Below are 14,600 nucleotides of genomic sequence, written 5' to 3'. Positions count from 1 at the left end.
ATATATATATATATGTTCTCTCTCTTTCTCTCCCATCTTTTCTTTTTCAGAAGATGAACTCTATTTTTCGTTTCTTTCGTTCGTTATTTTTAATCTCTCTTTCATAAACGTTTGTTTCATCGTTTTTTGCTTTTTTTGTTTGTTCTTTTTTTTTTTTCATTTGATTTTCTTTTACTTTTGCTCCTTAGAACGGCCCACGGCCCTCTCAAGGATCTCGAAAAGAGGACTCTCTGCTTGCTGCCTTACGCGCACGCATCAGGATGCTGAAACGTTATATATATAAGACAGCTTTCAACAACTAAATCTATGATCTCAGCACGAATCGTATCCAATTAAACGAACACTTATGTATATACCTACATATATAGTTTACTATTATCTAAAAATGTATTGTGTGTACGCGATATTTTGTCGGTGATAGAAGAGAAACAAAAAAAAAAATATATATATAAAAATTAATTTATATGAGTGAGAGAAAAAAATATCTGTCGTATTGATTTTTTTACTTTCTGTCTAGTTGCCTTGAAAATCACCAAAAAGTCTTGACAATGTTTTCCGACATTCCGATTCGATGCTTCTTACGCTACTTCCTTCATCTAAATTCTGCGATAAGTTACAACACTTACGTTCTTAAATATATTTCGAAAAAAAATCACATCAACGTAGACTTACCCATATTGGCCAGGAAGAACCGCAGGATATCCAGCTCTAATACCGGCAGCAAATGGGAATGCTAAAATCATAAATGGTCTTGAGTTAATTTCTATTTGCGTTTTCTAATCGTCGACCGTGAAGAACACTATGCTTATTTTTCCATGGTATTTACGCACAAATACAAAAAAAGACGCACGATTAGTACTTTCTAAATGCATCCAATGAAATAAGAGACGGAACAAAAAAAATAAAACCGAAAAATAAAATAGCTATTTGACTGAAAGGAAGAACGTGACTAGAGAAAAAAAAAAAAAAGAAAAAGAAAAAGGACAAATGTAAATTCGGGGGCTCGGTTAGGGCAATTTTAAACTCGCATCAGACTCCAAAACTATGTTGGCCTAAAGCCATTTAAGAAAAAGAGAGAGAGAGAGAGAGAAAGCGGTAGCAAGAATGATGCTGAGAACGCTTCTACCACTTCATTTGGGCTTTCAAAAATGTTTCTCGCCCTTTTTCTGTGCTCTACCATCGTCCCTCTCTACTCTCTTTTAGGATCAAAGATCAAACTGAGAGTTACGTAACACGACTATACTCAATCTTCTATCTTTATCAACATCTATCTAAAGAAACAAACGAGTGAACTGTACGATAAGTTAGCTACGATTGAGATCTCTAATATACAGTGAAGGGTGGAGAGTTTTAGACTACAACATAACGATCGACAATATTCCACAAGATTCCACATTTTCAGACAATAAACTATACACGTTGACGTTGAAAAGTTTGTTCAATTTTTCTTTCGCGGGTCTATATTTTATTATTTAACATGAACAAAACGTATATCTACTCTGTATGTATTGTATTTCCTATTTCAAAACTTCAAATGTGTATTATGTTCTTCTGGCAAGATAAAACTTACTGAAGTCAAGTAACGTTTTCGTATCATTGGACATTCGATAGGGTAAATATGATTTACAGAGAACACTCACTTTTCCAACATAAGTATTAATGTCAGAATCGTAAAACGCTCCTGTACATACATATGTGCTTTCGGTACTAAACAGATTGGAAATAAGTAAAACTGTAGATCTTGGAATAACCAAGCACTGTAGTACTATAATATCCTAAGGCAAACGCTGTATGACTCATCCGTGCTTTCGCGTTTCAATTTTTTACGATTTCTTGAACACGTCGAAATGTTCATTATTCGCTTAAAAATAGACCGAATGTTCGCGAGGTTAAACATCGAAACGACGCGACGTAAGGTTCCCTGGAAATTGTACCAAATGATATACAATCTATATTACTGGGAAGAAAAAAAGAATTTCAAAGATTAGTTGAAACTTTATCAAATGATAGTACTTTTTATAAAACAATATCACAACTTCACTTTTGACTATTATTCCAACGATAAGATGAAATAAAAAGAAAAGGAGGGCTTGACATAACATTTAGAAGTGAACTTACTGGTTTGCAAGTTACCCCTCGGTTTAGCTCCAAGAATTGCTAAGTTAACGTTGGCCTTGCGGCCATCGATGATAGGATTGGGGTCCTTGCAGGCTCTCTCAGCTGCCGCTCTGTCTCCCATGATGACCTATGAGCAAAATTGGTTGATCCAACTCATTTGGATTGTCCAAATGTGATCGTCGAATTATGAGCGATTAATAAATGATGTGAAAAAAACTAAGATATTTTCGCTAATCAACAAAAATGATGTAACATCAATGCTTGAATTTCCATATTATCTAAAGTGGTGTAACGATAAGACGATGAACGGGTTTTAAAACCAAGTAACTTGTAGCTACAACATTCGCAACATTTGCTAAAGAACTTTATCAGCAAGTTAAAGAGGGTACCGTGTGAGAACTCGAACATTTTTGGTAAGAACTTGAAAACTAGTTGCTTGCTTTAATCGCAATGATTTACGGGTTTATCGATAGGTACCGGATTTCCTTCGAAAAGAAACAAACTCGATTAGAACTGTAAATTATACGAACATAAGCTCTGATGAGATTAAAAGTATGTATATTCTTATTATCTTATGTATGTTTTCATTTAACTAGATATCAGTAATTCATTCTATTATAATAAACGTTATGGTTTTTAATAGTCTGTAGTCAAATTAAACTTATACGAGCAACTTTTTTATTGGGGGATTTTCCAGCTCACGTTAACTCGTATTATAATAAATAAGAAAGTTGTTAAGATGTACGATAAAATAATATAAAAGACAAAATGAATTACTTACGAAACCGTAGCCTCTGCTTTTTCCAGTTTGCCTGTCAGTGATGACAACGGCCTCCTCGATATCCCCGTAAACACTGAAATGTTCCCTGAGACTTTTATCGGTCGTATGATACGGTAGACCGCCGACGAATAATTTAGTCCAGGTGGTATCTTTTTGCTGAGGTGTGGCACCCGCAAGAGCACCCAGCCCGGAAACGAGCTCGTCCGGGCCTGGTGCTCCCACAGCACCTACAGCACTAAGACCGGCGGCACTGGGCATCAACATCCTCCAAATTTTGGCGATATCACCGCCGGACGAAAGAACCACTTGATCAATTTTGACTATTTATTTGGTACTGTTGGGATGAAAATAAATCAGACGTGCCGTTGGTTCAACAGCATCTAGGTCAAACTAATGCGAGCTCTTACTCTTCCTGAAAATATATACAAAATATTTCATTTACAAAACACGTTATGATCGAACGAACTATAAATTCTTCTTGCTCGATATTAACATTTTTCTTATTATTCAACAACAATTTTTATTTCCATATTCGATTATCTATTTAGCCGTACAAAATCTATTTTATGTGATCTAAAAATCTATCGCTTTTAAAATATTCAAGGCATCTTGTTACTGTTCAAAAGAAACGGTCGAAAAGGAACGAAAATGGTTTTCCCTTCGTCACGAGCCATTTCTTTCTCTTTCTCTCTCTCTCTCTCTCTTGCTCCCAACGAATCGATGACTTCAACATGTACAAAGCGAACAGATAAAAATTCCCCTTTGCACGGAAGCCGCGAGGGAAGGAGAAGGGGAAAAAAAGAGAAGCAAAGAGAGCTAGCTAAAGGAGTCTCGTCGAGGAAGGAGAAGAAAAGGGCAAGGAGGTGGGAACCCTGACCTCCATTCAAGGTTGGGAGAGCCTGAAAAAGGGAGGTAGCACAGCTTAGGCCCTATACCTTGCTCAGGTAGATCGTGTATAGGGTATTTTTCGTAGGGCTCTCGCCTTTCGGGTTTCAACGACGGAGTCTGCAGAAACGTCTTTTTCTTTCTCTCTTTCTCTTTTCTTCCTTATTTGAGAGCAAGCTAAAGCGACGACGAGCTGCTGCGTCTCTCTCTCATTGTGCGCACCGGGCCTCGGCGAGGACTCAACGCGTACTTCCCTCTTCGTTCCTCCCAACACACACTTCTTGTCTCGCCTAGCTTTCGTCTCTCCCTGAGCGTCGTTACCCCCACCACAAACAACACCACCGGGCCCTTTTACCCGGGAACCGACATACGTCCGTCCGTCCATCCGTCCGCCTGTCCGTCCGTTCGTTCGTAGGTTCGTTCGTTGGCTCGTTCCTACATTCGTTCGTTCGTTCGTTCGTTTCTGCCGAATCCCCCAAAACGATCCAGCAGCTGCTGCAGAAAACCGGTGCAGCACTGTGTATAATCACATTGTTGTAGTGCGTTCGGCTCCTTTCCTCCTCCAACTTCTTCTACTCCTCCACTAACCTTTTTCCACCCTCTCTCTCCTTCCCTCTTTTTCTCTCCTTTTCTCTTTCGGAAGGTCCTAGACCATCCTCCTAGTCACAAACCTTGCCAGAACGATTGGTCGAGTTGCTTGCTTGCCTGAATGCAACAACCATGGAAACAATGACCGCAAGTAATATCCCATTATTTAATAAATATTATCATGTACGAGTTTAACCAAGATAACTAGCCAATCAATTTTAACGAGCGTTTACTTTATTGTCTTCGAAAAGAGATCAATTTTTTATTCCCAATCGAGCTTTCAATATTGCATATTATCTAATGGATTTCTTGAAATATAGCTTCTCAGAAAATGAAAGATTATAAAAAAAAAAAAAAAAATTCCATATATATTATTTGGATCCTTCAAATGTACCTGCCATTGACGATACTCTGTCTACAATAGAAAAATGTTTTATAAATAATTTGTTATTTCAGTATATAGCATACCCCAAGTAGATTCCCTTTCCTTATTTCTAAAGCAGCTATTGTAAAAAAAGATTATAGTTGCCCTTTTGAATGTGGTCCTAAAGAACCTAAAAAGTCTATCTAAATGCCGAGAGTAACGGGTGTTTTAAAAACGTTTCATCCTTTCTAGTCTTCCCTTCAGGTATATACGGTTGAAACCCTCGATGGAGAAAGTAATGCTTCAAGAAAGAATAACAGCCGTTAAGCGGGACACAGTTGAGTTAGTTATAACTCGATCTTCGTCAAATCGATTACTCACTCTGACACAATATAGAAAAGCTCGCTTCGTTTGGCGATGGTAGAACAAACACGGCAAACGAGAATTTTCGAAGGCATAGGACAAATATCCCTATATCATCGTCATGAACATCGTCACGACGACGATGTACGAGTTTTATCGCGCGTGTTCGATGCTGGCCAATTGCCACGCGCGCTCGATTTTGCCCCACGAAAATATCTTCTCGGCCAAAGTCACTAAGGCCAGACTTTCAAAAAGAAATGAAGAATTTCATTATACAACGCTCGCAATTTTACGAGTAGCAATACTCGTTGGGGTAGACAAACTAAATTCTAACTCGCGATTCGTTTATATGACATTTGGAAGTACTACCTTCGAGCATAAATGAAAAAAAGTTAAGTTAATTTTTATTTATTTTAATTTTATAGTCAATCGAAGAGACCGAGAAATATACAACAATCGTAATACTAATAATTGCAATGTGAATTTGAAGTAAGAAACAAATTGTTATTGAAATTTCTGTGATAAGTAAAGAAGTTAGAGAAGAAAGAGGTAGATGAACGTTTTTCTCGTAGACTTTAAAGAATTTCGAAAGAGATCGTCTCAAATGGGCAACTCGACGAAGCGTCGATAACGCGATTATCGAATTGTTTGCATCTCATGTGAAAACACTTGTTGAAGCACGATGAAACGATGCTTACTAACATCTAAGCACGATGGCCACTTTTTACGCGCATTTTTCCAAATCTAAATAATAATCGATTTTAATCGGTCAATTCGAGGAGGACGTGCATATTCGTCAAAAGTATTATTACATTCATAACCACAAAGGATTAATGTTTTTTATTCTCGTAAAACAAAAACACTATTTCTTCTAATTCATTTACCTAAGTATATACTAGCAATTAATCGTATCACGTGGTAATAATATGATTATATATTATAAATATGCATAGTCATATTTGAATTATTATATCGAAAATGTGATATCTCTCATAACACGTGAAATTAATAGACCATCTATAGTAATAAAGTGAACCGAGACGTTATTATTGATTACCCCTTTATATAATACAAAAACCCATAAATTTAATATTAATTTATTTTAAATGATAAAAAACGAAAAAACGAAAAATAAAAAAAGAAAAAAAAAGAACAATTTTCGTTGAAAAACTAAGCCACCTTTTCGACGGTATAAAGATATTGAGCGTATTGCTTAGTCGATTCATCTCATATTACGATCGGAAGTTTAAGATTAACGCATATCTTTAAATATATATATTCGATTCCCCAAAGATTTTGCTTACATTAGTAACATTTTTTTATAGATGTAAAATATGAGCCGTCGAAGAAAAGGAAAAAATTTTCAAGGAAGATAGGTTAAGAAGATAAAAAGGGAAAAAAGGGCAGAAGAAAGAAAGAAAGAAAGGAAAGGAAAGGAAAGAAAGAAAGGAAGGAAAGAAAGAAAGGAAGGAAAGAAAGAAGTGGGATTCGGTAGAGTGCCGAGGGAGATTTCCAGGCGGATCGTTTTACCCGAGGAAGGCGGGCAGGCAGGCAGACAGGCAAGCATATGCAAGCAGGCAGCCTGGTCCAACTCGAAAAAGTTCGCTGTTCGTCGTGTAAACACAGACTTTTCCTTCAAATTCGTGTGTCTACGGTTGTGGAACCATCGAACACGATTCTCGACACAATAATAACTTGCGAAAGTAGCCTTTTTCGAGCGGCTAACTACGATCGCGTTATAATGAGCATATTTTCGAAAGTACGCAATTACAAATAGATATGTAAGTATTCAAGATTTTAAGTATATATATACTTGTGTAATTAAAAAATTGAAATATATATAAGAGAGAAAAAAAGAAACAGAAAACTAACAAGGTTTATTATTTCCTATTTTCGTGAAGATAGAGTTGATCAAAATGAAATTATTATTTTGTTGGAAATGTATGAACTCATGGTTTTGTAATAATCAAATATGGATTAAATATATATATATATATATGAATATGTGTGTGTGTAATGTATTTGAAGAGAAACGAGTAACGAGTCGAAACCTACATTCTCTGCAAAGCTAATTCTTCTTATCAACTGAAAGTCCATTGAACGAAAGTGCAACAACTTTCGAACAAGAAGAAAGTCCAAGACTCGAAGAATCTTTCGGTCATGTCTTTCTTTCTTTCTTATAAACTGAGTCAAAACTACTTTTCAAAAGCATACTTATTCATTTCCGTATATTTTCCTGCATATACGACGACATTAACTTTATTTTCACGATCGACAATCTATCGTGCATATGTATTTCCGTTTGTTCGCGCGTATAATGAACAGTTTGAAATATATTCAACAACGTCATACAACCTTAAAACTAACGCGTAAAGAAAACGCGAAATTAGAACATTGCGCATAGACAGTGCACACTTAGAATGATAGATATACCTTACTATCGTAATTGCATATATTCACGTTGAAAAGAGAAAGAAAGAAAAAGAGAAAGACAAAAATAAATAGACACGCGAAAAATGTCTATATCGAGAGACATATGTATATCGAATATAATTAATAAAAGAAGAAAAGAAAAAAGAAAAAAAAAAAGAATAAAGGAAGAAAAAATATGATAACTAACCTCTTGTTTCTTCAAGATGTTTCTTTAACACTTGTGCGTACACGTAAAAAATAATCCCACTGTTTAATTAATAATCCAACGAAGAGGGTGAGAACACCAGGAGCGTGTGTAAACACCGAAATCTTGCACGACACGATCCGCGTCCTTCCTTGATCGAACACGAACTATTTCTTAACGCGTTAAACTTGCTTGTGATCGACTAGAGGGGTGCTAGAGGTATACGGTGGTAGTAGTGGGGAGAGAACAACGATGGCACACTATCTTGGCGAACAAAAAAAAACGACGAAGAGAGACGACGCTCGGAGATTTTTTTATTTTTTTTCAACGAAGACGACGACGGCGACGACGATGACGAGGATGAGGTCGATTTCTTCGAAAGAAAAAAAAACGCGGGAGATTTAAAAAAAAATCACTTGCCGATGATAGGTACGACGACGAAAAAGAAACTAAGGATGAGTTTCTTTGTATCACTTAAAGTTCACGATGATGCGGACGACACACCAGGGCCAATAATAGTTAAGATGGTGGTGGTGGTGATCGTATATTACTATGACGTTGTTGTTTCCTCATGTATCCCTAACTTGCCTACACATCCGACATGATCGAATGCCCACGTGCGAATGCGACCGCTTTATAGTTTGGGAATACCATACGGCGCGCCAGTTCCCAAGATCCCCCCATTTACCGACTTCTCATTGGTTCAAATGTCTCCCCTACTACACGATTTGGTCAGGAACGTCTCGACTTGATCTAGAGCCTGCTACGAATATAAGGATATTTTTAACTTCGTGTCTCTTACGAGAGTCCTAAGCAACGAACAAAAAAACGTTCCTCTTCTAGCCAAAATTCTATGACAAAAATGAGATGTTTCATTCCTATTTGCTATAGCTGTATTTCCATCAATTTGAATTTAAGAATAGTTTTGTATTTTTTGTTTAAAATATATGTAAAGAAATCGTTTGGACCGGTTAACCCGGATGGTTACGTCAGACGCGTTTCCTGCCCTCTTTTTCCGAAACGCGTCCGACCGATCGAACAAGGAAAGATGAAACGCAAACGTGATGAAAGAAGGGATGAGAAAGAGAGAAGAAAGAGGGGGAGACGGAGTGAGGGAGAAAGAAGTAAGATGGAGATCTTTCCTTTCTTTTCTTCCACCCTTGGAAGGAAGATCGAGAGAAAGAAAACGAACAGGGCACCGTGAACGATCGCAACGCAAGATTCATAACCACCGAAAGTAACCGAGACGAGCCGGATCGTACCGATGTACATAGGTATCAGCTGTTCGAATTATTATCGTCGTGGAGGACGGCAGATGTTCGCCAACCTGAAACGCTCCCTCGAAGGCTTTGAACCCGCTGATCTCTTTTCTTTCGGACTAACGAAAAACCTTTCCAGAAAAGCCCACCGAACTTTCCAGCTGCGTCTGATTCCGATGTGTTTCGCAGATTTCTTTTCTTTTTATTTTTCCTCTTTTCTTTTCTTCCCTCTATTTGGCATATACGCGCGAACGCTGATAAAAATACTTCATTTGCAAAAGCACATTTATCATAACTGTTAAAGTCTCATTGGAAATCTTTTTAAATCTTCTTTCTGTTATATACAACTTTCCTAAACGCATCGGCAAAATAATTCGATGACTGTCGAAATTTCTTTCTTTCTCTCGTTTTAGGGCACTTGACTACTTCGAGCACGGAGAAAGATAGTTAAGATAAAAAAATTGAAAATCATCGGATATCGTTGTTCTCGAAATTCAGAATTCTATGTTATTCAAATTTTTTAAGATAAATATTGATCGATCGACAGATTTTCAGATATATCTAAAATTTTACATTTGAGTTACTTTAAAAACAGTGAACAACGAGCAATGAGGAAGCTCAGTTTGTTTATTCAGCTCGTTTCAGCCTTGAAATGAATAACGTTCGAACATATTACCGAACGAATTTTGCTACGAGCTCTTGAGGTACAGTAAATCAAACTACAGTGTTAGAGCTTTATCGTGTTCCATATTCCAACAATTTTCCAAACGACGAACGACCGATCATAAACCTTGGAAGGCTAAGAAGTTAACGAGAAAAGTAGGGATGATTTTAACTGTTTTATAGTAAACAAACCCTACCGTTGTTCGTATCCTATAAAATATAGCTTTTTCAAGTAATTAAACTCCCCTATTTTCGATCCATTTTGTCCTTGAAATACTTTTATATTTCTCTCCTATCTCTCCCTCTTTTTTTTATATAGCATATCTAAATAAGAATATTAATGAAAAAAATACATTTAATAGATTATATAGTTCAATTTGCAAAGTTAGATAAGAAATAGAACGATGACGTTTCTTTACGTCATAAAAGAAAATGGAAAAGTTAAGCGAGTGAATTTGTAACACTCGAGCGAATGAATATACGTAGGTATACGTTGAGCAATGAAAAAAGTGGAGGATTCATCGTTACGGTAACTTCGTCACGATATTAAAAGCGAAAGTTCCGTGAGTTTCTGTGAATTTCCGTGAGTATCGCATCGCTTTCTGCTGTGACCCATCGAAGCGCAATTTTTTCTTTCCGCACGTTGATTTCTCGTTCGTTACTTCGTTCGCTATTTCAATCATTTTCGTATAACACGAGGAATATCTTCATTTTAAAAGGCAGTACACTATTTTAATCATATTTTGCGCTTCGATGATTACCGATGGTTCCTCGATAACTTTGTTGCGTATCAGTTTCGATCGTCTCGCTTTCTTCGCTCTCTCAAAAGTATTGCAAGCATTCATTTTTGTGCTCACCTGCTCGCTTTTAAAATTCCTTTATTATCTATTTCATTCTAAAGTTTATTTTTATTTTCAATATCATGTGAAATATTATTTATTTATTTCATGTAAAAAAGATCAAATATAAGTTGGGTCTTAAATGACTTCATCAGTTTCCAATTACATTTTCCTAATATTATAAGATTAATAATTCTCCCTTCTAAAAATTGTAACAGTGAAATTTGCCAAATAGGGTAATCTATGATCAACACAGGTCTTGAAGCGTTAAAATATATCTCTCTTTATCTCTTTTTTTCTTCTTGTCGTATGATATAGTTGCATCGTCTTGGTCTTGGTCTTGGTCTTACTTGTTAGTCGTCGTTGTCGTCGAGAAAGGAGACCCCATAGGTTCGTGGCACGCGCTGCCAGCTGCCCCACAGCTGTCTCTCCTCCATCGTCCCCCAAGCCCACAAAGTCCATGGTTCTTAGTCGAGCGTGCTTTGCGTCTACGCGTATCCACACAGAGAACGAACGGACGGTTTCGTTTCTCCGTTTGCCCTGCACATGTCGCGTGAGTGCGCGAGCGCGCATATTTCTGCCTATGTCAGTGCACGCGCTTATTGCACGCGCTTATTGCACGCGCGTACTGCACGCGCCTGCTGCACCCACCATCGATGCCACTGCTTTTGTCCGCAGGGCCGTCCCGTTTTTTTTCAAATCTCCATTAACATAAATCCAATAAAATACGAAGTCAGCGCCAAGTGCTCTTATAAAAGGAACCAAAATATCATTTATTTCTATCTTATTGATTCATCGAGTACTTTTCATAATTATCAACAATAAAAATGTCTTACGTAGAACATTGAAAGAAAATTGAGTGGGTCTTGTAAAATTGAAGCGTTCAAATGTTAATGTGTACGATGCTAATGTCGCCCCTGGCGATGCATACTTGATCGGCAGGTTCACCCTTTGCTCGCTGCTAAACGCAGAACGACAAAGAATACGGCCAACGGCGAGAATGGGGTAAAGAGAGGGGGCCGATGGGGAAAGAAGATTCGCGGGAAGATCCGTTGCGAAAAGTGATTCTAAAATCGTCTACCTATTTGCTTATTAAAGTCGTATCTTAACATTCTACATATTACAGCTATACATTTTTTCCAGTTCTCATAAATATAAGTAATGTATATCTCCTATGCTCGATTAATAATAAAATCAAATTGGAACTTGTATAAAATTTCTTTGCAAGATATTGCGCAATAAACAATAATATAATATCCATGTAACTGAATTGTTTGTTCGTTTGGTCAATCAATCATAATTATAACTAACAATTGATACTTCAACGAAAAGATTTATAAAGATAATCCGTATCAACCGGTTAACCGTTATTCTAGATTTGAACCGGCCGGAAATTTATACACGAAGAGAAGCTCGTACGTATCCAGTCTAACAGAATAAAAATTCGAATGTTTCCTGTTGTGTCGAAATAAAAACGATCTACAAACATCTTTGGTATGTATATATATGTAGCTATAACGCATGCGTATAATGTTATTGGAATACCGTAAGGGGCTTTATATTTGCGGTTTCCCATCCGGCTCGTCCAACGTGTATTCGCAGGAAATAGTCCTGAAGTGTCCTAGAGGATACAAGGCTATTAGGTTTCGCGTGGAAAAAGAAATGATGGAACATGAGAGAAAGAAGAAGCTGCAAAAAATAAAATTCAACAGAAGAAAATGGGGAATGACGAAGAGACATCAGAAAAATAAAACAGGTAGGGTAAGTAAGTGCTTGTACCGAAAGAAAAAAGAAAGAAGAAAAAAATAAAATAAAATAAAAATGGAAAAGAAAAAAAGAGTGAGAGTAAGAGTGAGAGTGAGAGTGAGAGTAAGAGTGAGAGTTAGAGAGAGATAGAGAGAGAACCACAGTATATAAGGCAAGAACCGGAAAGCTCAGGGCGTTCAACCCTGACACTCGACGTATATTTAGATTTAAAGAGACCAGATCTAATTCGATATATCTTAGGTATCCTCGAAGCAAGCCGACAAAGCACTGCTAATATTCCTCGATCGATGCGCGATCATTGGAATTCTCTACGAAGCCTGGAAGTACATCGAGAATAGGCAAATTCACGTTTTGGCGTGAGAAAAAGGGAAAGAGAGAGAGATAAAGATATGAACATTAATACCTCGGCTAGAAAATATTTGTCCTTCTAATGAAATACATATAAAATTCCTATATACCAATTATATTAATAGAAGAATAAGAGATGCATTACGGAAGTTAAATTCGTTGTTTTTCGAGAACAATGATTTACGTTAATTCGTTCAGAAAGTAAGATAGTTCGTTAAGTCTGTCGGTGCGAAATCAGCTGATAATATCAGCTGCACCGAAAAGTGCTTGCCACTTCCGTAAAGGAAGTCGATTATTTCCTCTGGTACGCGTTGTTGCATAATCGTGCACGCGATTCCACGTTCACCGGAGTTGTTCGATCCGCGTCATGTGTATATAATGTATGTGTGTCTCTGTGTCACTGCGTTTAAACTGTTAGCACGCACCAGTTTTGTCTTTATTACATACCAATAGAATATATGCAAATTATAATCAATTATCATAATCTTCTATATAAAAATGAACAAGTTATTTCTAATGAGTACTTATTAGTACAGCAGAAATATCTTTTTCGTTTGTTAAATACACCATATTTTATCAAATGTACATTAATATATGTCACAATACGATGTGTGTAAAATATCGCCAGTGTAATTACATATAATAATAATGACGACGATTATTACGAAAGAATATTGTTTATTAAAATAACTTAAAAATTCAATTGAATTTGATTAAAAATAATATCTACAATTTAATAATTGTCCTATGAATCTAAGAATAATGAGAGATTACAAAATCCTTCGTTATTGGAAATATTGTAACTATATTAAGAAAGAAAAATCGTGAAATAAAAGTCATATAAATCGATCGTTAATGAAAATTTGCAAATTACTGATTCCTTTGGAGATACAATACCAGAACGGTGGTGGCAGCGGCCTTCTCGAAATAGACGAGAAGCCCGGCTCTCCAAATTCGTCCGAAAATAAAACAGGTTTCTTCGTTGGAAGCTGCCGCGAGTCGTCCAATTGGTCGGCATGGACTGACGGAAGAACGCGTCGTGTATTAAATCCGAGACAAGGCGGAGACTGTGCGGAGACGAGCTGTGATTTATTTCAGATTATTTTTCTCTCATATACACGGTGTTAAAAAGAAGACCCCCACCCCCCTTACGATTACGGATTAACGAAACAATTTCCCAAAAATCAACCCTGTTCCAAGTGGGTACCCTCGCCTTTCATTTTGATAATGCAATTGATTATCATCCTTGTGTTCGTATGCTAAAGTAAACAATGGATTGTCTATGCTTTTACTACGAGTGAAATTGAGTTTATTGCATTATCAAAAAAGAACAAAAATCTTGCCGATCTGCTATTAGTTTTGTTATTTAAATCGTTCGATTCTCTTTAACACCGTATATAAAGTAGAACATATTGTATTATATATGTATGTATATAATCGTTGCTCGATTTCGTGACGAATTATTCCTGTTATCGTTTCAAGGATTTTCTACGTCCATACGATCACACACGAATGTCCAAACAATTGTGCAAACAAAGTCCCATGAAGCGTCACCTAAGAACGGCTGTAAAAACGCGATTCTCTTATCTCTTTCTCTATCGGGGGTATAAGTATCATTAAAATGTAATCATGGCGAATAATTATAAATATATGTATACGCGTTTTCATATGAATATGAGATACCGATTTAAAGTCATAATTAGTATGTTGATTTCTTGAAAAGTTAACTACTTCTCGATATATAGCCATAATGCTTTCCTTTCAATGTCACAACACACACACACACACACACACACACACACATATATTACATATATGCTGATAATTATCAAAATAGCATAAGTTGTATATTTATATATATACTTTTTATTATAATTCCATATTATTAAAATGTAGATTCATGCGAGAGAAATGAAATAATTTCATTGAATTTTGTCAAATTGTTTGATTAAACTACTTTCATAATTATTTAGATTAAAAGATTTAAATACATACGCTTTATATATTA

The 14,600-nt window shown here is 36.4% G+C and overlaps 1 protein-coding gene across 2 annotated transcripts in view; it reads right to left on the bottom strand.

Annotated features, from left to right (window-relative positions):
- The window catches only part of LOC106785757 (RNA-binding protein 24-B-like), a 26,715-nt gene extending 12,455 nt beyond the window's left edge, over positions 1-14,260 (bottom strand). Inside the window, exons 1-5 of one of the 2 annotated variants that reach the window (XM_014746473.1) lie at positions 13,490-14,260; positions 3,307-3,311; positions 2,900-3,233; positions 2,119-2,245; positions 673-733 (exon numbers count right to left, since the gene is read on the bottom strand). In XM_014746473.1, coding sequence (XP_014601959.1) covers positions 673-733; positions 2,119-2,245; positions 2,900-3,163 — 452 coding nt within the window. In that variant the 5' untranslated portion in view covers positions 3,164-3,233; positions 3,307-3,311; positions 13,490-14,260. Of the gene's footprint in view, positions 1-672; positions 734-2,118; positions 2,246-2,899; positions 3,312-7,719; positions 8,092-13,489 lie in introns of those variants that run through there. The other variant, XM_014746472.1, reaches the window with a different exon arrangement.
- Between the last annotated feature and the right edge of the window lie 340 nt (positions 14,261-14,600).

This window comes from Polistes canadensis, unplaced genomic scaffold (assembly GCF_001313835.1).
Source record: "Polistes canadensis isolate GaletaPanama2010 unplaced genomic scaffold, ASM131383v1 scaffold_55, whole genome shotgun sequence".
Taxonomy (NCBI): Eukaryota; Metazoa; Arthropoda; class Insecta; order Hymenoptera; family Vespidae; genus Polistes; species Polistes canadensis.
The sequence above is the reverse complement of the archived record's forward strand: the minus strand, read 5'-3'. Positions and strand labels throughout refer to the sequence as shown.